This window comes from Ochotona curzoniae, unplaced genomic scaffold, assembly GCF_017591425.1.
Source record: "Ochotona curzoniae isolate NIBS_2020 unplaced genomic scaffold, NIBS_Ocur_1.0 scaffold_4683, whole genome shotgun sequence".
NCBI lineage: Eukaryota > Metazoa > Chordata > Mammalia > Lagomorpha > Ochotonidae > Ochotona > Ochotona curzoniae.
The window spans coordinates 19,551,350-19,577,033 of record NW_024467121.1 but is presented as its reverse complement, the minus strand read 5'-3'; the positions used below and the strand labels follow the sequence as shown (position 1 = coordinate 19,577,033).

The following is a 25,684-nucleotide window of genomic DNA, read 5'->3' as shown; positions in this document are numbered from 1 at the left end:
AGGCACAAAGTAATGACTTTAAGTGCTATAGATTCTGCCCCATACTTTAGATGTCATCATTTATAGACGGTATTACTTCATTATTCAAGAAAATCTACACATTAGTTTATTAGCCATCTATCTTTGCGAGTTCATCAAGGGAATTCTGGCCTTTTAATATGATATTTATTTGGAATAGTATTGGTTTCCATATTTCCTAATATTAGTAAATAGATTCCATTTATGAACTAGAGCCAGTAAGCAAAAAAAGATTCAGAGATGGGGATTAGAAGGGATAGTCTGGCTGGCTAATCAAGTCTCAGACAGCCTCAGGACCAAAACCTCAAAGAACAATTAAAGAAGGAATTTTAGCCTGTATTACAAGTATGTGTGCAAAGTTGTAGTCATTAGATGGCAGTTATCCACTATGATTATGCTGGTAAAGTGGAGGAAATAAAAATATTTCATATTGAAAATTGGAGGTTAATTAACATCATCTTTTCCAAGCTCTGCCCTCTTGTTTTCTAAGGCATTGCTGCTTTCTGGCACTTGGTAGATGTGTTGTAGCACTCATCCCTTGCAGCTAAGAAATGTGAACAGGAGACAGGCCAGAAGGAGCAGGCAACAGGCAGCACTCAGCCACCGCTGCCCTTGCCACCTGCTGGGCACTGCCTCAGCTCATCACACCACTTCTGTTTTTGTGATGGGAGTGTTTAGTCCTTGCGCTGGAAAGAGCAGCTCAACATAACATTTATCTGTAGAAAGTGGAACAGAAAACAGTGCCAGCTTCTGCATTGGAGGGTCCTTAGAAATCAAAGTGCTCTGATGGTGCCAGAGGAAGTCTCAGCCCCACACTAACACCTCCATACACTTCGTTTAGGAGTTTCAGCAGATGCTAGAAACAGCAGCTGTACCATTGTCTCCTAATACTTAACTTCAAGGCCCTGGTAAAAATGCTATCCTAGGGCGAGTGTTTAGCCTAGCATAAGATGCCAGTGTGGCAGATTTGAAAACCTGGGTTTGATACCTGGTTCTGGCCCCTGATTCAAGCATCCTGCTAATGCAGACCCTGGGAGGCAGCAAGTAATGACCCAAGGAATATTGGATTCCTGTCATCTATGAGAGAGAGTTCTGGTTCTTGGCTGTAGCCTGGCCTCATCCTAGCCATTGCGGGCATTTGAAGAGTGGTCCAGTGGATTGGAAATCTCTTTATGTCTTGCCTCTCAATTTTGATAATTTTAAGTGCCCTCTATACCCTCTTCTGAGTCCCTTTCCTTTTAAAAAATTGATTATTTGAAAGGTAGAGTTACACAAGAGAGAGGGAAAGAGAAAGATCGTCCGTGTGCTAATTTACCCCCCCGAATGACCACAGCAGCCAGAGCTGTGCAACCTGGAGTCTCCATTGGAGTGCAGAGCCCAAGCACCTGGACCATCTTCTGCTGCTTTCCCAGGAGTGCTAACAAGGAGCTGGGTTGGATGTGGAACAGCCATGACTCCAACTGGCATCCATTTGGGATGCTGGTATCACAGGCGGTGGCTTTATCTGCTACTCCACAATGCCTGTCCCCTTTCCCCTATTCCTCTAGTAGCCAAATCCCGACACCATGACAGACTGCACATGCTCTGTGCCTCTGTTAGAGTGTCCATCGTTTTCTCTTTTGCATGATAACACGTTTGTGTGTTATGTCATCTGTAGGGCCCGCCTTTAAACTCCTCCCTACAAAAGGGGTCAGTGTTCTCAGATAGTCTGCTCTTGTTGTTATGGGAGACGTTGCAATGTACTGAGCTATGGCTTGATGGACGTACAAAACCATTTCCATTATATAGGGATAAAAGATCGCTGACTCAGCACTAGGCATTTTGAGTGAATTCTTATATAGTATTTGGTTTATTCTGACAAGTGTCCATTGAACACCAACTGTCTGGATACTTGCCTCTCCAAGTATTAGAGTGCTCTTTCTAAGGAGAAACAAACTCTCAGCTAAGTAGATGCAGTGTGAAAGGTGCCATAAGTGTAGAGTTCATAGACAACACTGTGAGTAGATGAAAAGAATAGCTAGTTCTGCCAGGTGGCTCATCTGGGTCAGTGTTTCTCAAGTGAGGGGGCCATGATTCATAAATGAGTCACAGAGGAAATTCTGGGAGTCTCAGAGACCAGGTGCCTGAATTTTGAGAAGCAGTTTATTGATATCAGAATTGAGCCAAAGCTTAGGAGAGTGGAACTCATGCTGTGGTGCTTCCCTGTGCTCTTGTGAGTTACAAGCCTCTCTATCACCCTTGACTTCCACATTCTGCAGAATCCACTGGGCCTTTCTGAAAAACAGCTTTCAAGTGATATAGAAGCACTTAGCGAACATCTGAGATCAGTTTATTTAGAATGAAAGCTCTAAATGTCGCCATAAGATGTAGAAAAGAAAATCTGTTTATTAGTAAAACTTTACCCAGGATCATGACAGTAATATGCCCTCCTAATATTTCTATGTTATATCATTGAACAGATATTTATTGAATGCCTGGTATGTGCCAGCCTTGTTCTAGGAATGAGGTATTCAGCCTTCAGCTCCATCAGCCTCTTCTACAAACTTAACCATCACGAAGCAAGAGGGTGAGGGAAATCTAACAGCAGTTTTTACAGTGATACTTACCAAGCATTCAGAAACCAAACACTGAATGACAACATAAAGCAGAGAAATAAGATGACGTTTTGGGTAATCCAGATAAACCTTTGATTTTTTGAAGGTAGGCATTTGGTGGAGCAGTTGGAATGCCCTTATCCATATCAGGGTTCAAATCCTAGTTCTGCTCCGGATCCAGGCTTCCTGCTGATACCCACCCTAGCAGCAGCAACAGTGACGGCTTCAGAGGCAGGGACCCTGCTACCCATGTGAGAGACCTGCCAACTCCTGGCTTTAGCTTGGCCCTGTCATTCAAACAATGGAGGTACTGAGCCCACTCCTAACCATCATCCTAATAAAACCATGCTCTGAGCACTCTTACTCTGACAATAGTGTGCTGGACATTTTGAAAGGCAGTAAGATAAGCAAAATAGCAATTCTTTGTCTCCTGTAAAGAAACTAATCCTGAGTCTTCCTTAGAAAATCAAATGTGGAGTCAAGTTTGCAAAGTAGCAAGAGATCTAACAGAGCTTTGATAGTTTATGCAGTTGATGTGAGGTGTTCTGACTTCTTTTTTTCTCATAAAGTTTACCAGATGCATTCCTTCATATTATAGTCATTATAAAGCTGTCATGCTATAATAAGCTATAAATGACCTAACACTTCATGTCTAACAAGCTGAATCTATTCAATAAGAATTTATTGAGTACCTATTATGTGCCAGACCCTATGCAGTATGGTAGATACCATCATACCTGTATGTCAGATGAGCTGTGGTAACAGGGAAGCGCTTCCTTCATGTGCAGAATGGAATTAGGAAAGGCATTAGAAATAAAACAGTAGGAGCTAGGATGCAATATGAAAAGCCAACTGTAAACTCATCTTTCGGTGCTAATGGAGGATGCGTAGTTAGTAGCTGTACCTGAATCATTGTATAAGGGCCCCAAGTTGAGCACCAGGTAGGTGTCTCACTCCTACATCCATATCAGGAAGTCCCTGAGTGGGAAGTGTAATGGATAGTGCATGGGTTTCCTGAAGGTGCTCAGGGACATAGGTTCAAATTGTCCTCCCAGGAGTCAGGTTAGATTTCAACTGCCTGAGGAACATGCCCATCATTTTTGTTTAAGTATTAGTTTGCATAAGTTTTCATGGGTGGGGTGGGGTGGGGAATGGTCCCACAGCTGAAAATTGGCCGAATAGAAAGGATGGGGTATTTGTGGGAAGTAGGCACATCCTATGTCCTTAGGCAAAATAAATGAAATGATTTACCGTATGAGAAGGTGATCTGTAACTGCTGTGCACTCAACCAACACATCTGAATTAAGCCTCAGTCACCCTTTTGGTGTCTTTAGGCTTTGGTTGCTTTGTTTACAAAATGAAAGTGTTTCAGCCAGAAGTTTCAAGACCTTTTTTAGTTCCAAATTTATATGATTTTGTGATTATCCAGTCCTCTCTTTGCTATTTCTAAGAACAGGAATGCATTTTCTGTGTACTCCTATTTAAATATTGGAATTATAGTATCTTGTTTTGTGAATTACGACTGCTCATTGCCTATTATTCATTGTGAATACTGACACACAAAGCTAAGACTGTAGCATTTACAGGATATGGACAATTCAGCAGCTAATGATGTGTGTTTTGTTGTTGTTGTTGCACATATGCCCAGAGTCAAATGCTTCAAATCTTGCTTTTAATGAAATATTTATGTTCTTTTGGTAGCCAGAAGTGCAACTTGCTGAAGGCTTTGATGTGTTTATGCCTAAATCTCAGCTGGACTCTATATTGTCAAACTACACTCGCTCAGGAAGCCTTCTGTTTAGAAAACTGGTGTGTGCATTTTTTGATGACAAGACTTTGGCTAACTCCTTACCCAATGGGAAGAGGAAAAGAGGACTCAATGACAACCGGAAAGGACTAGACCAAAATATTGTGGGTGCAATAAAAGGTTGGTCTGCATCATTTCATTTTATGGATTCTTTGTTGAGCTTTGCCTTCACTCCATAAAGATGCAGCTGAAATTGTAATGAACTGACTAGAGGCTAACTCCCTTTGCCACTGGCAGCTTCCCACTAGCATGGCTTTTGGGTCTGAGCTTTATGACTTCCCACCCTAAATCTCACTTGATTTTGTGATTTCAAGGTGATATTAACTTGTCAAAGTAATGACTTAGAAGTTTGGTCCTCTGCAGAACCAGAATTTGTTCTTATCTAACCTTTAAGCTGATGGTGTTTTACTTCTCAGTCATTTCTAAGAACTTCATCAAAATAGAATTTAAACTGAAGATTGTAGTTGTAGCTAAGAATAAGCTATGATACTTTGAAAAAGAAGAAAGGAAGGAAGGAAGGAAGGAGAGAGGGAGGAAGGGAGGAAGAGTGAGTAAGATCTCTTCAAAGTATAGCAGTCACGTTACCAGGCCATTGCTTTCACAGAGATATTTTAAATCTACCTGAGCCCACTGGAGTCAGATTTTGTGCCACCCCACATATCCCTGATCTACTCTGTTACTTTTTGTTTGTACTCTGTTACTTTTGCAATTCAGAGTCACAGCAGCTTTACAGAGAGGCCACTGTGTGTCCCTGATCCTTCACTTCTTGGAACATATGTCTGTATCCAACTGCATTAGAATCACCAAATAGGCATGTGTATGAATGTATCATCATTTATGTCCAGTTCCACATTTTAGACCTCGCTTTAAAAATGTCCTCATTCAGTTCCTAACTTTATAAATGTCCTCATTCAGGCAAATGGTAGATCTAACTTTAGGAAATGGAAGTATTTAGATATTATTATCAGAAAGAATATAAATGAAGTCTCAAATCTAAATACAACTACCGTGAAAATGAAATTTTGCATCAGACCTCAATTAAAACTAGAATGACAGATAAGGATGTTCTTCACTGGTTCAATTCTGCATTGTTTGGCTTGTCGAGTGGGACTGACTCAGAGCTCTCCTTGCCCCTGCCTTCTTCCCATTATCTTGCAGAATTAGTAAATGGATTTAATAGTACTTAAAGGATACTTGGAAATCTACAATTAACTTTACAAAATAATACATTTTTAAAAATGGAGTTAGCAAGTACCAGACACCCTTTGTTCATGACCAGAAATACACAAGTCCTTTATTAACAGGAAATTTCTCATGCTGCATCAGAATTTTTTTTTTTTTTTTTGCAGTTAAAGTGACTGTCGAGTTGTATTAAATGTAAAAAGCTGCAGAGAGATCACAATCTGTGCCATTTCTGGAAAGAATGATTCAGCCTGCAGTGACACTACAAACAGCATTACAGGGGCAGCTGTTTGGGCAGCCATTAAGTGTTCTCTTGGGATATCTGCATTCCATATTGGACTGTCTGGTTTGAGTCCCACCTGCCCTGGGTCTGTTTGGGTTTCCTGCTAATGCACACCCCATGGCAGAAGAGAATGATTCAAATACCTGGGCCCTACTGCCCATGTGGGAAATCTGGTGAGAATTGAGGCTCCTGCCTGGTGCAGGTTGGCTGTTTGGAGGCATTGGGAGAGTGAGCTAGCAGGAAATTCTGTCTCTTTATCTTGCAAATAAGATGAAAATAAAATAAAAACAATATGCATCTTTTGAAATATGGTCATTGATATAACTAGGACCTGTTGAAGTGAAGAAGGGACCTGTTGTGATTTAGTCTGTCTGGGGGCTTTTTAAAGCATGAAGATCAAGACTGTTGGTGTTTTTCTGAAATATGGCCAAGAATTATTTTGATTTTTTTGAGGACAGTGTACTAATATTATGATAAATGATTAGGAGTGTTACCCTAATAATAGATGGTAATGAAATAGATTATTACAAGCAGACCAATAAAGATGTATTTTACCTTTTCCAATCTAGACTGCACATCATATAAAAGCTTAAAAAAGAATATTGCCAATAGAAATAGAATATTGCAAATACAGCCCAAATCTTTAGCAAAGAAAAAAAAAAGCAACAAGGCCTCTGCTTTTAATACAGACTACAGCATTTAAATTTTCAGATTTAAATTTTCAAAAATTAAAATTTTCATTTACTTTTAGAATTCTTGAATCTGTTGTTAAAATTTCATTAGAATAACATAATAACTTTAAAAGAGAAAATCTATTTGTAGGCAGCCAGTATCCTAAGTCAACATATACTTAATATTCATTTTCTCTGCTACAGTGTTTATTCATAGGCATATGTTGTAAATTTGGCTTGTCCTCTTGACTGCAAAAATAGTAACATGATTATAAAAATCTCCAATCATTAGAAAGTACAAAAACTAGAAGGCCTCTAAACTTCCGTGCTTCAGAAATAACCATTTACCTTCTTACAAAGTCTGAATACTGTATTGGGTTTGTGTTTTTCTAAGAACATTCTGTCCATACTGGTCAGACAGTATGTTTACCTGATTTATTCTAATTTCTTACAAGCTCCTTGAGAACAAATTTTCTCTTCAGTATTTCGTATTACCTGTTGAACCAGAAATAATTCAGGAACTGCTACCCCCAGATGTGCCACATCTGTACGCTGACTGCTTCAAACAGGGCAGGTGGACAACAACCAATGCAGGGAAGGGTTTTCTTTAAACTGCCTATGTCTGTCTGAAAACAGAATCCCTCCCTATGAATTGCATGCTTAGCCAGGGAAGATGAACCCCGTATCTACAGGATGGGAGCCTGGGGTTCAGCACCCAGATTTTGTCATAATTTATCACCTTTTCTTCTGAGGGCCCAGACATTTCTCTCCCCTAAATTGCCTGCAATCCTCATCCTCCTTTATATCCACAAAGAGTGGATATAAACTTCTAGATCCCATTTTTCCTTCTGTGGTGCTTCCATGCACATAATGAGCTTGTATACCTTCCCTCCTATCAATTCATTAACAGACTCAACTGATAAACCAGAAAAGATAAAAGGAGAGTCTTTCCCCCCAGCCACCATACCTCACCAAGTGTCTCATACAGAATTGGGTTTCAAAATTCAATATGAGCTTGAATACAGCTCTCTCAACTCACTAATACATTTTTACTTTGCCGTATTTTTCCTAGCTAAATATTTATGAGAATTATCATGTATTATCACATATAGGTATGTAATGATTTTTTTGGAAGTAGCTATTATTTGCATTTCTTTTGGAATGACTATCCAGTTTTCATTGCTGTTGTTATTTTGCTATTAGTGGGGATAAAAAGAGAAATTTATTCATCTAGTTGAGACAAAACAAAATGATTTCTTTCTACCTAAGAGTGCCAAAGCTATGTGTGTTCTGATTGGTGACTACCACATATGTGTGTCAGAAAATTCATGAGGAAATGGTACTAAAGGAAATACTTCTTTGGGTTCAAACATTTTTTAAATTCATGGATACATTTTTTTTCATAACATAGATTTTCTGTGAACTTCTTGAAGACCTTTTGTACTTGGAAAAGATTTTTGTAAATATTAAATGTTCAATTTTCCTACCCATCAATAAAAGTCAATTGGAAAAGTCCCATCACCTAGGAACATATGAAAACTGGTTAATTTTATAAAATCCCAGGAGTAAAAGTAACAATTGGAGCTCAATTTTTTCAAACAAAGATGACTAGATTGATTAAAACAGTAATGACAATAAAGTTATATAAAAACCTGTAAAATGCTTATAAATTAAAACTTAAAATACGTTTATTGTGGAGATTAACAAGCTTTTTATAGTGATAATTAATATTCTTCAAGAATAGTATCTTGAAAATAAATGTGATGCTGTTTATAAAGATATTTTTCATATAATCTGTTTTATGGTGACTCACAGTAGTAATTCATTAAAAACTTATTGGTAAGTATAACTCAAGGTGTTGCATCTGATGAAGGGATCCTTAATTAAAAACACTCACCTGAGCACTTAGTTTTACTACTGGAAGAAGCAACTGTAGTCTTTAAGAGGAGCCTAAGCTTTTGGTGCTAGGGTGAAGCTTAGTATCTTGGATTTGATTTAGAATTTATTTTATAGCCAGAGAAGAGTGGAGGTTAGTACTCATGTATGCTCCGCATCTATCATGCTGTACCTGCTCAGAGAGAAGGTCTTCCACCCACTGACTCACTTCACAAATGGCTGCAATGGCCAGAGCCAAGCTGATCTGAAGTTGGGAGCCAGGCGTTTCTTCCAGTTCTCCTACAAGTATGTAGGGTCTTAAGGACTTGTACATTCCTTCACTTCTTTCCCAGGCCATAAGTGGAGCGCTGGATGGGAAATGGAGCAGCCAGGAAACGAGCTGGCACCCAGATGGGATGCTGGTGCACAGGATAAAGGATTAGCATGCTGTGCCACTGCATGTAAAGCCCCAGAAAGTATCATTTCAATAAAGCAGTTTTTAGAATTCCAGAATTTCTAAAAAATTTTTAGAATTTTTTAAAAATTTAGTTTCATAATGGCTAGTTGAGGAAGTTTTATTACTGCCAAACTAATGTGTAGTGTTGAGCTATTGTGTAGTTTTTGCGTTCACATGAGAACTTTTCTGAGTTAGTTGGTGGTACTCCTGTAAGTATGCTTCTTCCGTGAGTATCTAACCGCAGTTGGCTGACACCCTTTCATGGGCTCTGCAGAAACGAGTACCAATCCCCTTCCTGTTTGCTGACACATGACTTTGCACTAATATGATTGGAGTTGGTGTTCACATCTCATTTTTTATTCATTTCTTGATAGCTGTTTGTGTTCAGAGCCCCTTTATTAGAGCAATGCTGGAAAAAAAAAATCAGCTTGTATTCAATGCCACCCATAAGTTGATGATTTTATTTCCATTTTGAGGCAGTAGCTCCATAGCTGTGAGAAATTAAGTAACGGACTTAAAACAGCCAGTAAGTGGAGGATTCAAGAGTTAGCCTCAGGCCTCTCTGACTCCAGAGCATTTCTCTGTCAGATTTTTCATTTTCCTTCTAAAGTGAACAATTAGAGAGTGTCCCATCTTTAAGGTTTTCTTGGTATTTTTTTCTATTTTAAAGTTTAGTATTTTGCATCCTTTATAAATTGCACTAGAAAGGTATCCTGATCATTTAAGAGACTACTCAGTTGTTTACTCACAACATCGTCACAGTGCATTTCTGGTTAAAGAGTGGACATTCCTCAGCTCATTTACTACCTTTCAGGGAAGGTCTTTTCTTGAAGTCAGTAAGAATCAGTCCTGTCATACACAGGAGGAAAATAGGAATGTGATCGCTTCTGTAGGATCAGAAAGAGCTCTGAGACATGGAGCTGCAAGAATAGAGCTTGAGGAGAAATATGTATGGTCTGTCTTTCAAAGCTGTATGTAAATTAAATTCTCATTTAAATGTTTGGTAGTTGGGATTAATTGATAAATAGTTTACTTCAAGAATAGTTTTGGAAGATGAATAATCATGTTAACTTATCCATTCATCTTTTTATATACCAGATCTGCATAAAATAGGATATATTGCATAATAGTAACTATATAATTACATCAGGAACAGAATCTGTCTCTTGGCTATGTTCATAACCATCATCTCGTCATCGTTTGTACTTTCCCACTTTTACAGCGGCTCAGTGACAAATAGACCATGCTGATGCTCAGCGGTTCTGCATGTGTATCTCTGTATTTTCAACCCCTTTTGTATTGGTTCTTATATTTTACTGTGCATCGGAATTTTCTAGGATGTTGGTTCCCAATTCAGATTTCTTTTGAGTCTCTGACGTTTAAATGCAGTTATTTGTGGAATATCACACAAGGGCCATGCCTTTGGACATGCCTACAATGCCTCACCACAGTATGACTAAATAAATCTTTGCTTATTTCACCAAGATGGAAGAGAGTTGTTTCAGCAACAGATACTGTGTAGTTTTCCATATGGCCTTGTTACAACAGTCTTGAAGAAAACATTGTCCCCAATCTTGGCAAGCTCTTGACCAAAGTCTCCTTTGTTACATATTTGAAATCTTGTTCAGCCAACCCTCTTTCATCCAGCTATGTGATCCAGCTGACCTGATCTTCACTCCTATCTGGATCCTGAATAAGTCACCAGAATCCTAGAATCTTTGTATTATTTTTACTAACCCCGTAAACATCAGCAGGCATGAAATTTCTGCTAGCAACCAACAGACACTTTTATTGCCCACCCACTCTAAGCCTGGAATGTGGGTCATGGTCCCTGATCTAAGGAATGTGCAGTTCGAGGGAAGCACAGACACGGTCAACCACGACCTGTAATAGACCGAGACTCCAAGACAGAATAAATGTCAGATCTCATTGCCCAGCTGGGAGAAGGAAGCACAGAGATAGATGCCACTAGCAGAAAGCCTGATAGAATAGGTAGCATCTGAACTAGGCCTCGAACTGCGAGACATACATCAAATATAAAGAGGATGGAAAAAGCTAACTGTAAAATATGTTTACTGAAACTTAAATTTAAGAAAACATTGTGAAGGCTCTTCTACTCATTAAAACCTAGTAGATCTTGGATCCTCGGCAACTTGCTTATCAAAGAGTTTAAGCTTTGTGAATTTACTGTCAATAGTGCCAATGAAATGAACTCAAATATAGTTTACCCCTCAAAGGTTTTCAGCCAGAGTTGTGCCTTTTTAAAGCTCCTTCTTAAAATTTGCTATTCCCCATCCTAGATCTGATAAATCAGAATCTTTAAAAGTAGGACCATAATGAGCCTAGTGTCCGTATCTCTTTCTTCATTCATCCTCCATAAAGTCAAAAATTTCATCTTTCTCACAACTACAGATCCATCTGTTGCGTATAAAAGGAGCAAACAGGAATTAGTCGGAAGACAGTTACAGTGTTTATTGATCATTCTTCTGCCTTTCACTTAAAATATAGAAACCAGCTATGAATTACTTTGCAAAGATTTTACTTAACTCTCAGTTACAAAACTTGCCTTTTAATACACTGATAGAGTTTACAAAAACAGCCTCCCATTGAGAGAGAGATTTCTGTAGCATCAATAGGATCCCTACAGCATTCCTGTGCACTGGACAACATTCGGGCACCATTATATATCATGATGACAGTTTCCAGCAGATGAAAGTAGAGCAGCTTGAAGAACACCTTGCTGATCTGGATGCTGGTTCCACGTGGGCCAGAGTGGCCCTGAACGTAGAAAGCATGTTTTCTGTGTAGCCAACCTCCTTTTTATTTACCCCCTACCCTGAATTATTGGCCTGATCTGAGCTGCTTGCTAGCATCCTAACATAATGCCACATCCACACATTTTCTGTGTTCTTATAGTGAAGCAGAATTGTGTAATAAGGGTGGAATTGGTCAAATTACATGCCTTGTAGCCCTTCTCCTGAACCTGCAATTGGTACCAGTAATCCAGTAACTGTTTCAATTCAATTCTGTAAATGGATATTGACTGTCTCAAACAGGTATGCATCAAAACTGAGAGACCCAGGAGCTGGTGTTTGCTAGTATTTCTACATGCAGAGTGAACAATCAAAAAAAAATTATGAAGTACAAAAGAAATTCTTAGTAGCAAAAATATAAACTTCATTTTAAAATCATTACATATTTTTCATGATACATACTTTCCATAAACTTTGTAAAGACTGCTGCATTCCTGAATTTCCATTTTTTTGCAACAAAATGAACTTTTAGTTGTTTGTCCATGAACTTTTTGAAGTACCCATGTATTTGTCATCATTGTGTATTGCAAACCCATAAACTAAAGGTGTATGTAGGCTTATAATAAGGAAACTCTTTAAAAATCCATACTTCCATTGAATTGAATAGGATTTTGTCATTGATTGTGGCTGCCTGTAAGCTATCTTTGTATAAGAGTAAGCATGACTGCATTTGTCATCTTAAAAGCACTCTTAGCAAAGACTCTGCCTTTTGGAAGTAGCCAAGTCTTCCCACTTACTACTTCCCACAGTCGTGTCTTCTGTGAAATTGACTGTGTGTCCAGGTTGAGGTTTTTTTGTACCCTTCTCTGGGTTAGATTCTGACACACATCTCCATAGTCACTCAGCATCATTTCAACTCTCTCTTGACCACAGAGTAAAGCCAGTATTTGTGAAGTATCGCTCTCTCCATACTTGTTCATTATCACGTGTTCCATTCTGAATCATCTGAGCCAGAACCAACCATGTAGGAGTAAATTCCAGCAAGAAATGAAAATAGAAGCCAGGGGCAAATGAGCTACCCAACAGTAGGGAGTCAAGATGTTGCAGCTTGTCTCAGGACTCAAACCTGGCCTGTTACTGGGGAGACAGATAGGATCCTTCTTAGCCACGGGACAGTCACCTAGAAGGGGAGCCAGGCCTTCTAACATTAGCATTTTCTTGTTGCCATGTTATTTCTAATGGAGGTAGCAGCATTCTACTGTACCACGTTGGAAAGTTCAAAATCATCTTTAATGCCTGAGTGTGTGTGTGTGTGAGACCCCACCTGATTTTCCAGCCCTATCCATTCTTCTTGTCCTTTCTTGTCCATTGCTCTTCAGCTTCTCCAGCTGTATACCACCTTGGGGTTGCAGTACTGTAACAACAGAAATGAAAAACCTTGACATTTCCTCCTCGTCCCTCCTTTCCAATGCATACCAAAAATAAAAGCCAAGAAACACTTGTAAAATCAAATTTCACATTTTAACTTTTCTACTTCCTCTTTGTCTTTTAAATCAAGTTCAGAATTTCCCAGATTCCCCATAATTTGATTTTTCTCTCCGCACAGCCACACTGCCCAGTATTTGCTGCCAGGGGAGCAAGTACTGTGTCTTGGGTATCACACTTACTCGTTTTGCAGTTAGTGTTCTCTTGTTCTCAAGGGCTACAGTACCCTTCCTCCACCACCACACTCCACTTCCCACTTCTTTTTCTCTAGAGAAATGTGATTCCTTCTTCCCAGCTAGTCCCAATCTCCTCGCATCACCATGAGAGTCTCCAGCTGCCCTAACCACACTGATCGCCCCTTTTCTGTAAGTCCTGTAGTACCTCCGACCATTATCTGCTCTTGTAAGTCTTAACCTTTGGCTTGGTTGCTGACAGTATCTGGAGATGATGACTGACTGCATGGTTTATTACCCAAACTGGCACACTTGTGTGAGTGTAGCTGTTGCTGTCCGTAATCTCATTGGGAAAACAGGTGTTTTAAACATGAACCGTCCTAGGAAAATCAGGATTTGTAGTCACCCTGTCTGTGCTTGTCTTCCCAACAAAACTGTATACTCCTATGGAAACAGATTATGTTTGATGCTTGATTTGTGTGTTCTTTAGCATGTGCAACATTGTTGCTTAACATAGCTTGTTGGTCAGTTAATCACAAGAAGGAAGGAAGGAGGGAAAGAATCTGACAGTCAAGTTTTATCACCCCTGTAGAAGATGATTTCTTAAAAATCTAAACAAGACTCCATCACATGGAATGATTCAGGAGCAGGATAACAACTCCACAAGTTGGAAAGGGCAGCTGAAATTTAAGAAGGCAGAATGTGAGCACACGAAAATGAGAGCAACAGCAACAGACAGATGATGGAAATCATCAAGGCTGGTACAGCAAAAGCATCATGGTGATCCCAAGCATAAAGCTAAATTTGTGCTCAACAAGGACTTTGAGAGCAATAATTACTGTTACATATCAAAAAGCAACCCCTACAATATGTACTATGGAAGACAGAGTATGTCATACTTGAGTTCAGGCTAAAAACAATCATCTTCAAAAGGCAGCATATAATTCATCATGAGATTTGGGTTTAAATAAATCCGATAGTGCAATCCACAGTCATGTCCGAAATGCTATTCCTTACTTTTACTGTGTCAACACGTCTTGATAAATCAGTATAGCATTCATCATCAAAGCGACCTGGTGCTTCCAAGACAAAGTATCAAGTATAAGTGAAAACTCATTGCCAACCCCAGTACATGGACCCCAAATTTTCCTGAAACAGATCTCAGAGAAGAGCTGCCATCATGTGAGAAAGAATAGGAAATGAGACCCTACCTCGGAGGCATCTACCTTCTTTCCCAGTTTCCCAGTGTCTGCTGTGCAGCAGCCACAGGGAACGGTGGCCAGTGTGTGGATTTGTGTGTCTGATCCTGGGGCTGAGAGCCCACCACTTCTACCACTGACTTCCCAGCTCATGGCTGCCTGTTCTTTCAGCCTTGTTTACCTTTGAAACTGCTGGTGGGATGGTGTGTGAACCTCTGGGATGTGTGTCAAAGCTCATTTTGGTCCCAGAAGTATCACTTCCAGGGTTGCTGGTTCATTCATGAACTCACTACCTCACATGGAATGACTGGAAGTTTATATACCAAGTAGCCCTGGCTTTAAAAACAGAGAGGAAAGCACTTCACTTTCCCCCTCATTCGTTGACCTAAACAAGAGCCAGGATATTAATGTTCTGGGGAGCAGAGCAGTGGGCAGAGAGTACTGTCAGCAAGCACACGCCTTCCATGCCTGTTGTCTAACTCAGACCTGATGGCTCTCAGTCTTTTCAATTTTGTTTTGCTTGCGCTTCAGCTTCCTAATCTATACAATAAATGAATTTTTACCAAATAGTTCCAGGATGCCTTTTAAGTAGAATTTCTATAAGATTTTGAAACATTTTTCTTTGTTTAGAAGCAAGTGGGGGCCAGGGGCAAGGATGAGTGGAAACACAGTTAAATCAAAGCTTGCTATTCAGATCCTCGTATTTGGCAGGCATAATCTACTCCCTTGAAATACAGAAAACACAAAGCTGTGTTGTAGCACAGCTCACCAAAGAAAAGTGTTACTCATATTTCTCAGTAGTTACAAATGAGCTCTGCTACAGTCTTTCTAAAATTGATGTTGCTTAATTTGAGAAGCCATTTTTCCAACTCTTCCATTTAGCCAGGGATGCCGCTGTAGAAAAGTTGAATGAAGGAAGACAGGGGATGTTCGTGTTTTCCTCTGGACTATTCTGGCTTCAGCTCTTTGAGAACCGTGGTGATTAAGATTGTTAGACCTAAAAAATCCCAGCAGCCTGGGGAAAATGAAAAGAGCACTATGGGATGTAGGTTTGCTCCCAACTGTCACTCAATCCCTAGAAACATGGTCTTCTCTAGGAAAAAGTGTGGTCTGGCTAGTTTTCCATGTCTGACAGAGATTCTTGATGGTGCAGAAATTTTAATCCAAATTCTCAAAAGTGAGCCTTAAAAACTTAAATACATATGACAAAGAATTGATTATAAATGGGTATCCAGGACCCATTTTGTTAAAAACCAACTGAAAATGACAGCCCCACACAGTGTCAGCACTGAGTACAGGATGGTCATTATGGTCGTGAGTGTCCCCGACTGCTGTCTGGCCTGACTGGCTGCCGGCATGCCCCTGCAACTCAGATCCACAAGCCAGTAGGATATTCTCATTTCATATGTAAGTACATTGTTTGCAGTTATTGTGTTTCTTAAATCTCCAACTTCAGACACACTTGTGAGAAATTCTTTTTGTTAGGCTAAACTTGAAATTAACTGAGAGACTTAACATTTTGAGACACATGATTGCCTACTCAAAAAAAATCATCCTTTAATTTGTTTAAATCACAGACCAGAGGAAAAAAAATTATTTGGATTTATTTCAAGAACCATATGTTTATACTTGCCTATGTTCATTGTGCTAGCTATGACCTAAACATGTGAGCTTATAGTCTTGAGGAATATTAGCCATTATTTTGTTTTATTCATTTAGTTGAAAGGGAGAGCTCTCCCATCCACTAGTTCACTTCCTATCTGCTTCAGCTGGGATGGGCCAGGCTGCATTTAACCATGTTTCCCACATGGGTGGCAGAACCCTAAATAGTTGAGCCATCATTTGCTGGTTCCTCAGGTGCATAGTAGCAGAAATCTGGACTCAAAAGCAAAACCAGAACTCCAGCATTCCAGTCCAGAATATGGGTGTACTAAGAGACATGGTAGCGGCTATACCAAATACCTGCCTGACCAAACACTATTATTTTAAATCACTGGGTAATTAAAAAGAATGAAATTATACCACTTGCAGCTAGATGGTTCCAACTAGAGACCATTATGCTCAGTGAAATAAGTTAATTCCAAAAAGACAAATATAGTATGTTCTCTGTAGTATAAGGAAACCATCATACAAACTGGAATGTGTAGTGATGGAGTAATAGAGACTACCATATCCAGATCTGAAGGCACAATGCAACATGCATCCCTACTTCCAAATCAAAGATGGATCCCAGTGAAACCGTTGGACATATCTAGACAATGGGATGGTGGACTGTCTGACATTGTCTGTACCAACAATGTCGGGGCACACTTAAATAACAGACTGATGGAAATATAACTCCTGTATTTTTGTAACAATATGGGGAAAATCAGTTGGGGTGGGATTTTGGGGAGGGGAATCCCAGATTCTACAGAATTGTATCATAAAATTAAAAATAAAAAAATTTTTTAATCACTGGCTAACAAACTCAGGGAGGCCTCACTTCAGCTGAGATCACCTTTCAACTGAGACATGAAAGATCAGATCAAGTGATACCTTCTGCCCATTAGTCCTTGCAAGTGAATTCCTGAGTTTTGTAGCATCACACGTTCTCTGTTTTTAATGTTTGTTTATTTTCACCTACTTGAAAGAGTGACACGGAGAAGTGGATCTGTCATTCACTGGTTCACTTCTCAAATGCTTGCAGTAGGCGGAGATGAGCCAGACAAATGCCAGGAGCTTAGAACTGTCTGGGTCTCCAACATGGGAGGCAGGGCCCAAGTATTTGAACTATCATTGACTGCCTCCCAGGATGCGTTAGCAAGAAGCTGGATCTGGGAGAATAGCTCGTACCTGAACCAGCCATCCAGTATTGAATATGGGCATCCCAAACAGTTGCTTAATGCACTATGCTACAACACCCACCATAACAACCCCCACACCTCTCTTTTAAAGGTTTTATTTATTTCAAAGAGTTGGGGAGGGAAAGAGACAGATATTAAGCATTCATTGATTCACTCCTCAAATAGCTGTAAGAGATGGGGCTGGCCAGGCTGAAGCAGGAGCTTATCCAGGTCTCTGACAAGGATACAGGGATCCAAGCACTTGGGCCATTTTCTGTTGCTCTTCCAGGCGCTTTAGCAGGGAACTGGAATGGAAGTGGAACAGTTGGGACTTGAACCGGTGCCCATTTGAGATGCCTGCTTTGCAGGTCGTGGTTTAACACACCACACCACAATCGTATCTATTCCCCTCTAACCCAGTTCTCTTTTAAAGGTGGCTGTCATTGCTAATCCCCCAGAGAGAAAGAGAGAGAGAGAGAGAGAGAGAGAGAGAGAGAGAGAGTGCATGTGTGTGTGTGTGTGTGTGTGTGTGTGTGTGTGGAGTATAATTGAAATCCAGTCATTGTTACCATTTCTGTGGCATTGGCCTATAAGAAATACCCTTGATTTGTTTGTAATGACTGAAGAATCACATTTATTCCCATTAATAGTAATCTCCCGGTTGAAAAGTAGAAGTAACAGCGTTCCTCTTCATCCCGAATGTGGTAAAGTCATTTGTTGAGATTCATTTCCTCTCCTCCTTACTCCTGAGCTTTAAAACAGATGTTACTTCATACCCTGTTTCTATTTTTGATTAAGAATGTTCTGCATTCTGTATTCCATTCCCTTTTCGTCTTCACCATACCCCTCCGCCGACCAGAGTAACCTAAAGGCGGTGCATGTCTTTCCCATTCATGGTTGGTTGGTTGTTTAGTTAGTTGACTGCTTGTGTATACAAATCACACCTGGTGTTAGTGTACTTACAAGTCTGCACACACACAGCATCATACTATTCTTTTGCAATTGGAGTTTGAGTCACACATCCTTTTTGAAGTTTATCTGTATCCATACATTGGTACTAGTTTATTCATTTCAACTTCTAGCCCCGGCTTGATAAGAGACAGGTGGTTTTCTTACCATTACCCAAGGCGGCAGTCATCCTCCTGCGAATTGCTGCTGCTCTCAGTTGCTCCATGGAATGAAGTGGAATGGCTAAGGGATAGCTCACTGCATCTGCACCTGAGGTTCCACTCTGCCTTGTCCCGTGGCACCCTGCAGTGACAGATACCGTTCTTCCATCCACCCGCAGTGCATCAGAATGCCCATTTTCCCTCATTCTTACCGACAATTATCAAGCTTGAATTGTCACCAGTGTGATTCCCCTCAGCTGACACCTTATTGGTGCCTCAGTGATGTAATCCCTGGTGTCAATGAGGTTGAGTGTTGTTCCACATTCACCTCTATTTAGTCACTTCTCTGAATTTCCAGCCTCTTCCTATTTTTTCCTTTAGAGAAAATAGTTTCTTACCAGAGTTGTTTGTCAAGTTACATGAGTTGCAGATAGCATTTCTTGTTTCCCAAGTGGCATGAACCTTGCAGATGATGTTTTAACAAAGCAAAATGGATGCTTGCTAGGTTTCCTTTCTCTAATGTGTTTCACTGTTTTGAACCCATTAAAAAAAAATTCTCCCTACACTGATGACAAAAAATGTTCCCTTACTTTTTTCTCTACAATATGTAAGTTATATTTTATTGATTTTGTTTACTCCAACTGAAATTTACTTTTACCTGAAATATGAGAAACATATTGTCATTGTTACTCTTTTTAAAAGAGATTTATTTACTTATTTGAGAAGTGAAGTTGCAGAAAGAGAGATTGATTGATCTTCCATCTGCTGGTTCACTCCCCAAATGGTTATTATAACCAGGACTGGATCAAGCCAGGAGATTCATCCAGGTCTCCCATGTAGACCCGGGGGTCTAAGCGCTAGCATTAGCAGGGAACTGGTTCAGAAGTGGAGCATATGGACTTGAGCCTTTTCTGTAGGCAGAGGTTTAACGTGTTGCCACGGGATTGGCCCCTCCTTATTCCTCTCATTTTAATATTCCCCCTCTTCTTCTTCTTCTTTTTTTCCTTTAACTTGAAAGAGTGAAAGAGATACAGGAAAATCTTCCATCCACTGGCCACTCAAGTGGCCACAATGGCTGGAACTGAAATGAAACCAGGAGCCTCGAGCTTCTTCTGGATCTCCCACGCAGGTGCAGGGGCCCAAGGACCTGAGCCATCCTCCACAGCTTTCCTAAGCCATAAGCAAAAAGACGGATTGGGAAGTGGGGCAGCCAGAACGTGAACCAGTGCCCATCCGGGGTGCTGATGCCACAGACATAGGATTAGCCTGCCACCACACCAACCCCAACACCATCCTTTATTGTACCAATTTGTGAACCCATCGTACACTGAGCTCCTTGCTTCCCGTGTTTGCAGCCAGTCTTGTATCCGCCTCTGAGTTAGTGCCCCACAGCTGTCCTAATGCTCTTATTCTAATAGCTGAATATCTACTGGACCATGTCCTCCTTTCTATTCCTCCATTGCCTTTCTTCCTTCAGTGGTGTTGTTACTCAGTTGCACATTTAGTGCTTTTTAAAACTGAGGGAGGATCTGAATATTCTTTGAATTTTATTCTGAAAATCTCTTTATTTCACAATCACCTGTTGAATGATGTGGTTAGTTCAGTGATTTCTGTTAGATGGAGGGTGGTTTTTGTTGTTGGAGTAGTGGAAGGAACTCCAGTAACTTCTGGATGAGCTGTTGCCTCGGGGCTGCTGCCAACCTGTTGTCTTGTGTAGATGCTCAGTTTCTGTTTTTTTGCTTTCAGTAGCTCTTTGCCTTTGGCATTCTCCAGTTTCTTTTTACAGGTCTTGGGATATAAATTGTTTTAGCCTGCTGACGCATGATGCTCCTTGGAACCAATTGTTCATGATTCATAAAGTCTGGAATTTTTTACCTACTATCTTTCAATTTGGACTTTCCTTCATTCTTTCTTTCCCTCTGAAACATCTATGGGCATTTATGGGAATTTTTAACTAGTTTTTTTGGATCATTTTATGCATATTGATTTTTGACGTTTTGTGAGTGGGGCATCTTACCGTGCTTTCCGTGGATCTGCTGGCTCTTGTTTGTTTCCTAAAGCATTTTGTTGACAACTCCAAGCTCACCTGCAGTGGTCCTGGTTTATTTTGTTTCCTCTTGTTTGCTTCCCCATGAGAGTATGCTGGGGCCCCAGGTTGCAGGAGCGCCCCTTCTGCTTCTCCTTTTGTCTGGAGCCTGGAGCTTACACTTACTCTCTTAGCTGTTCATGCAGATGAGCAAACCCCACACTTCAGGTCGTCTACAGATTCCACTCTGAGCCTGGAATCCTCCCAGGCAGCTTCTCCGTCCCCCCAAAAAACTAGACAGAACTTGCCTGTGGCCTCCCTACACCAGTGTGTCGATCCGTATTTATTAACAGTTTTCTGGGGAGGCTGCAATTCCATCTCCCTCGTCTACCACATTTCCTCATTTACAAACCTGTTACTCATCTACAAACCTGTTGTGGTTCTTGAGGCTGCAAGGCACGCCCCTCAGGACAGCTGCAGGGTGCCATTGGCCTGCATCCGCTCTTCCTCCGTTCTCCAGCATTCTCCACTTTCTTCTCCCTGTCTTTATCTAACCCACTTCTTCCTTAGATTTTGGCCTAACCAAAGTTTACCCAAATTTTCCCAACTGTCTGCCCTGCTAGGAACAGAGGTCTCCCTTCTCCGTGGGTTTTGTATTTACTTCTGCAGTAGTAGTTGTACTCTGAGTGGTTTTTGGCCTTTGTTTGCCTATAACGGCTTTCACTGCCACATTTTGAGGACACGGGGCCAGCTTTTCACTAGCAGCTAGCATAGTCCTGGCATGTTGTGGGTATATTCTTGAGTGAATGTGCATTATTTTTAGAATATGCACACAGTAGGGTTCAGGTTCAGATATGAAACACTGCTCAGCTTGTGTCCAGTATCTGATAAAGGACCATCCTCTACAGTTGCACTGAGTAAGAATCAGCAAAAACAGATAGAAAAACACAAAGCATCTCCAAAGATCCTTTGTGTGTCTCACAAAGTACCTCTGATGTCTGTGTGTCCCAGAGGCCAGCCTGAGGGAAGCAAAGAGCACCCTTGGCAGTGCCCACTCAGTATGCTGAGTTTGGGGCACTAGAGGAAGTGATAGTATATAATCCTTGGTGCACTGAGAATCACACTGTTCTCCAACCAAAGTGCTCTCTTCAAGAAGGCTCTTTGGTTTGGCAAAGTGGAGGATAGTTCAAGTTCCATTAGGAACAAGATGCTTTACAAGGCTGAGAGTGGAGATGTTTGGTTGATGGAGGCTGCCCTGGGGCTGTGTCCCTATCCCATAGGCCACCCTCCCTGTCCCTCAGGAGCCCTGCTCCTCTATGCATGTCACCCTTTCTTACCAGCTAGCCACCTCCACTTACATCCTGTTTCCTCACACCATGCCATCAGCTTTGCTCTCCTTGCCTACTATTCTCAGGAACAAGTCTATGCCTCAGCTTCTGTAAGGTTGGGCTTGGACCCATCAAGGCTCCAGGCAGGCTGCAGTGTAGAGAACACTGGTACCCAAAACCCTGCCCACTGTGACAGGAGGATGGGCTGTTTCCCACGGACATCGCAAAACTTGGCCAGCTCCCACACCACAGCCTTGGTTCTAGCATGATGTCTGCCAGTCAACCCTCTGTTTATTTCTCCACTTCTACCACCATGACCCCAAGAAGTGCAAGTGTTCGGCTGTGACATCAAATATTTCAGATGTAGAAAGAACCTCCCTCCAATTCCATATTACTTCTCGTAGTTGATTCGCCAGTCTCTCCTGCAAGTGCAGGTATTGTGTGTAGGTGAAAACTTGGACCTGGCTCCCCATGTGTTCTGCTAACATTGGTCATCCTTAGACCAGGAACAATTGCACCAAGAGGTGGAGGAACTTAATCTGTGCTGAACAACCAGCTCTTGCCCCGGCTTTTTTGTCTTTTCTGAGAGGACCTTAATTGCTGCAATGACTATTATTTCTAGCACTTGTTAGAGCAAGTGTCAAGCCTACAATTTACACATTTCCGTTTTTCCCACCGAACTGAAGAATGGCACACCAAATATTATCATAGTACATTACCTAGCATAGTAAAGCTATGGAAAATTTAGGCCAAAATCATCAAATCTCAGGTTCAAGATAATGGTCCAAGTGTCCTGTAGTAACAGAGAGTGGCCATAGTTCACGACAGTTTGTTAGGACTAGAAGAGAGGAGTTCAAGGGTTCCTGACACAAAGAAATATAAATGTCTAATGCAATGGACATGCTAATTACCTTGATAATCTGATATACATGTATCAGATTATCACACAGTATTCTAAACATATCTACAACTATGTGCCAGTTTAAAAAGATCAACATGAAAACACCTGCACTGGCATCCTACCTGTGGCCCAGTTTCCATTTGCAGCTTTTCCCTCTGGCTCTTCCTGCCTCCCTGGTCTGAGGGCACAAGTGGGCGATGGGCCAGAGCCTTGGGCCTACCTCTGTTCTCTCTGCCCAGTTCTCCTCCCTGCTTCTAGTGGCATGGCTGAAAGTAACCTTCTATGTTCAAGTATGTGGTACGGAAGTAGTTCCTTCATGTTACTTTGCTTATATTTAGAATTCAACCACCTTTCTTGTGTAATGTCTGTGTAATCTTCTATAAGATTAAACAGTAAATAATTTATGTGGAAAATAATCCCTAATAGCCTGGACTGTTCTTTAACCCTTCCATATTTTGATCTTTGTCATCTGTTCTTTAGGATTGCAATATCTACCCCATTAGTTATTACAAAAATTCCATTAGATACATATGAGCTGCATGACACACATCTCAAATAATAACTTTGAGAGAGCACAAGGAGCGAGAAGAGAATGTGTGACAAGTACTGATGATGTTCTCACCAAAGGGAGGGTGATGATAATATTCCACTCCCCAGGAATCCCTGTCACTTTGCATGTCTCCACCTGCAAGCAGTCCCTGGTTAGTAGACTGATTGTCTCCTGCGGCACTACTGTTGGGCTCTTGTCTCTCCCTATCCACTAACAGACTCTAGGAGCTTGGCACATCTGACAAGGAGCCAACCTTTACTTCTGCTTGATGCTAATCTGGTTGGTTTGGCCACATGTAGATACAAAGGAGTGGCCTACCCCAGCAGTGGGCTGCTTGTTGCTGTTGTCCAGTTTGTGGAGGAGTTCATTCATTTCTGCACAGCATGGTAACTTGTTTGAAAAGTTTGTACCTTGTTCTACAAGTGGAAACCCCCCTAGGATCCAGCGCTTGAATTGGATGGCTGCATGGGGAACGTGGCCAATCCACTGTACTCTCAAGGTGGTGCATTCAGCGTGTCGGCCATGCCACTGAGCACAGTGCTCATTGATGATGATATTCAAAGCCACATTCTTCAGGAAGGATCTGCCCAGCCACCACCGGCTTATTCATTATTTATGTACAATTAAAGGGCACACACGGTTCAGACGAATGAAGCATCTGGGGAAAGTCATTCTTCATGTACAGATCAAATCGAGCATTTGTCATTTCTCCAGTGACTTAGCAAAATTCTCTGTGTCTTCAGATCTTAAATTATATTAAGCAGAGTAGATGTTTTAACTCTTACATAGCTTAATTGTTGGCCTTACTCCACTTACTGAGATTATTTGGACTCGTTTGAAATTAGCCTTCACTTCTCCTTAATATATTAAAATAGGAGGGTGGGAGAATGTCTTTTTAGAACATATTGCATTCTAAAAATGAATGCAAATTATTCAATGATTCTTAATGACCCACTATTAACGAAGTAGGAAGCCCTATGCATTAATGCAATATCTCTTTTCACATCATTACTCCTAATGGAACTGTTACCAGGATAATAGCATGACCTTTAGCTGTGGAATCAGATAGCAAAAATATATTCTGCTTACTCCATACCTTCTATTCACAGAGCTATTGACTGTTGTCACATCATTGCAATGACAGTCTTTTGGCCTCATTCTAAGAGAGAAGAGGGTTTTGTCTGCAGTAGATAAATTCTAGTTATAAGTCTCTTTTATGTTTGGGGATAGAGTGGACTAGAATGCAGATAGTTTGCCCAATGCAACTATTTACCTGTAAAGGCTTTTTCAGAAGTCTCAGAGGCCAACCCAGGAGGTGGATTTTTCCTCACTGCTTCCCACTAAACTCAGTGTTTTAATTGAAGGTAGAAAACATCAAGTGCAAAAGTGGTTATTTCTTTGTTTTGTTTGTTTATTTGTATATTTATTTATTTGATAGGGTTACCTGAGAAAGGTCTGATCTGAAACCCCTTGGGGTCGGCAGGGGCCAGGGAAGAAGCTCTCCACGGCCATCCCTTTGGGCCTCCCCAACTTGGTGGCTGATGCACATGGTGTCATTTTGATGTTGCCACAGTCCAAAGCTTAGTTTGTTAATCGAGAACCACGACTTTCTAATGTGTGATCATGTCAACTCATGCATTTTGCAGTCTAAGAAGAGAGGCGTTGCTATGGAAATTAATTGTATAAATAATATTACAAGTGGGAAGAGGCTTACCTGCTAAGACAGTGCACTCAATCATATTTTTAGCACACATTTTTTGGTACAAGTAAATAAAATGCTAAGTACAGATTTTTCTATTTATTAAAGCAGAATTTGCGGGGACTTTTTGGCAGATCTCTAATTGGCAAATGTTATTATAGGGGCATTTAAAGGCAATGAAACCTTGCTTCTTTAAATATATCAAGTTAAGACTTCCTACTGATTTAGGTAAGGCCATCCTCCCCCAGTTAGTCTAAATATGAGAGCTGCTATGTTGGCTTCCAGTAGAAACAAAACTGGAAAATTTGTGTATCCAGAGGATGTTTCTTCAGCTTTGGTTCAGTGCAAGGCACTAGTTGTTAGAGGTGCCTGAAGGGAAGTAGAAACAATGAAGACCATGAAGTTACTTAGAACTAGTATAAGGGATTTCAAAGCATTCCTACCCTTCAATGATCCTGTTTCCTCTGGGTCTCTTCCAGGCGGATGCAGCTTTCCCCCCTGTGTCCCACCTGTCATGCCTTGTAGAGCCTGGTTGCTATTTTTCCTGATGCTTAATCCTGCTTCCTAACCATCACTCCTCACCTCAGCAAGGGCTGCCCTGGAATCTTTCCCCTTACGATGGCTTGTGTCTCCCTGGTACCCCAGGTTCTGCTCCCATCTTGGATAACCTCATCATCATCATTGTGTGGAAGATTCCTCTGAACCCTAGCCACATACTGTCTGGACTTCATCCTGGTGACCTTGATCTCTAC

At 40.9% G+C, this 25,684-nt stretch overlaps 1 protein-coding gene across 1 annotated transcript in view; it reads left to right on the top strand.

Annotated features, from left to right (window-relative positions):
• BEND7 (BEN domain containing 7) overlaps window positions 1-25,684 on the top strand; it is an 82,117-nt gene that overhangs the window by 46,173 nt on the left and 10,260 nt on the right. The window contains exon 6 of the mRNA XM_040968302.1: window positions 4,314-4,539. Coding sequence (XP_040824236.1) covers window positions 4,314-4,539 — 226 coding nt within the window. The remainder of the gene's footprint in view (window positions 1-4,313; window positions 4,540-25,684) is intronic.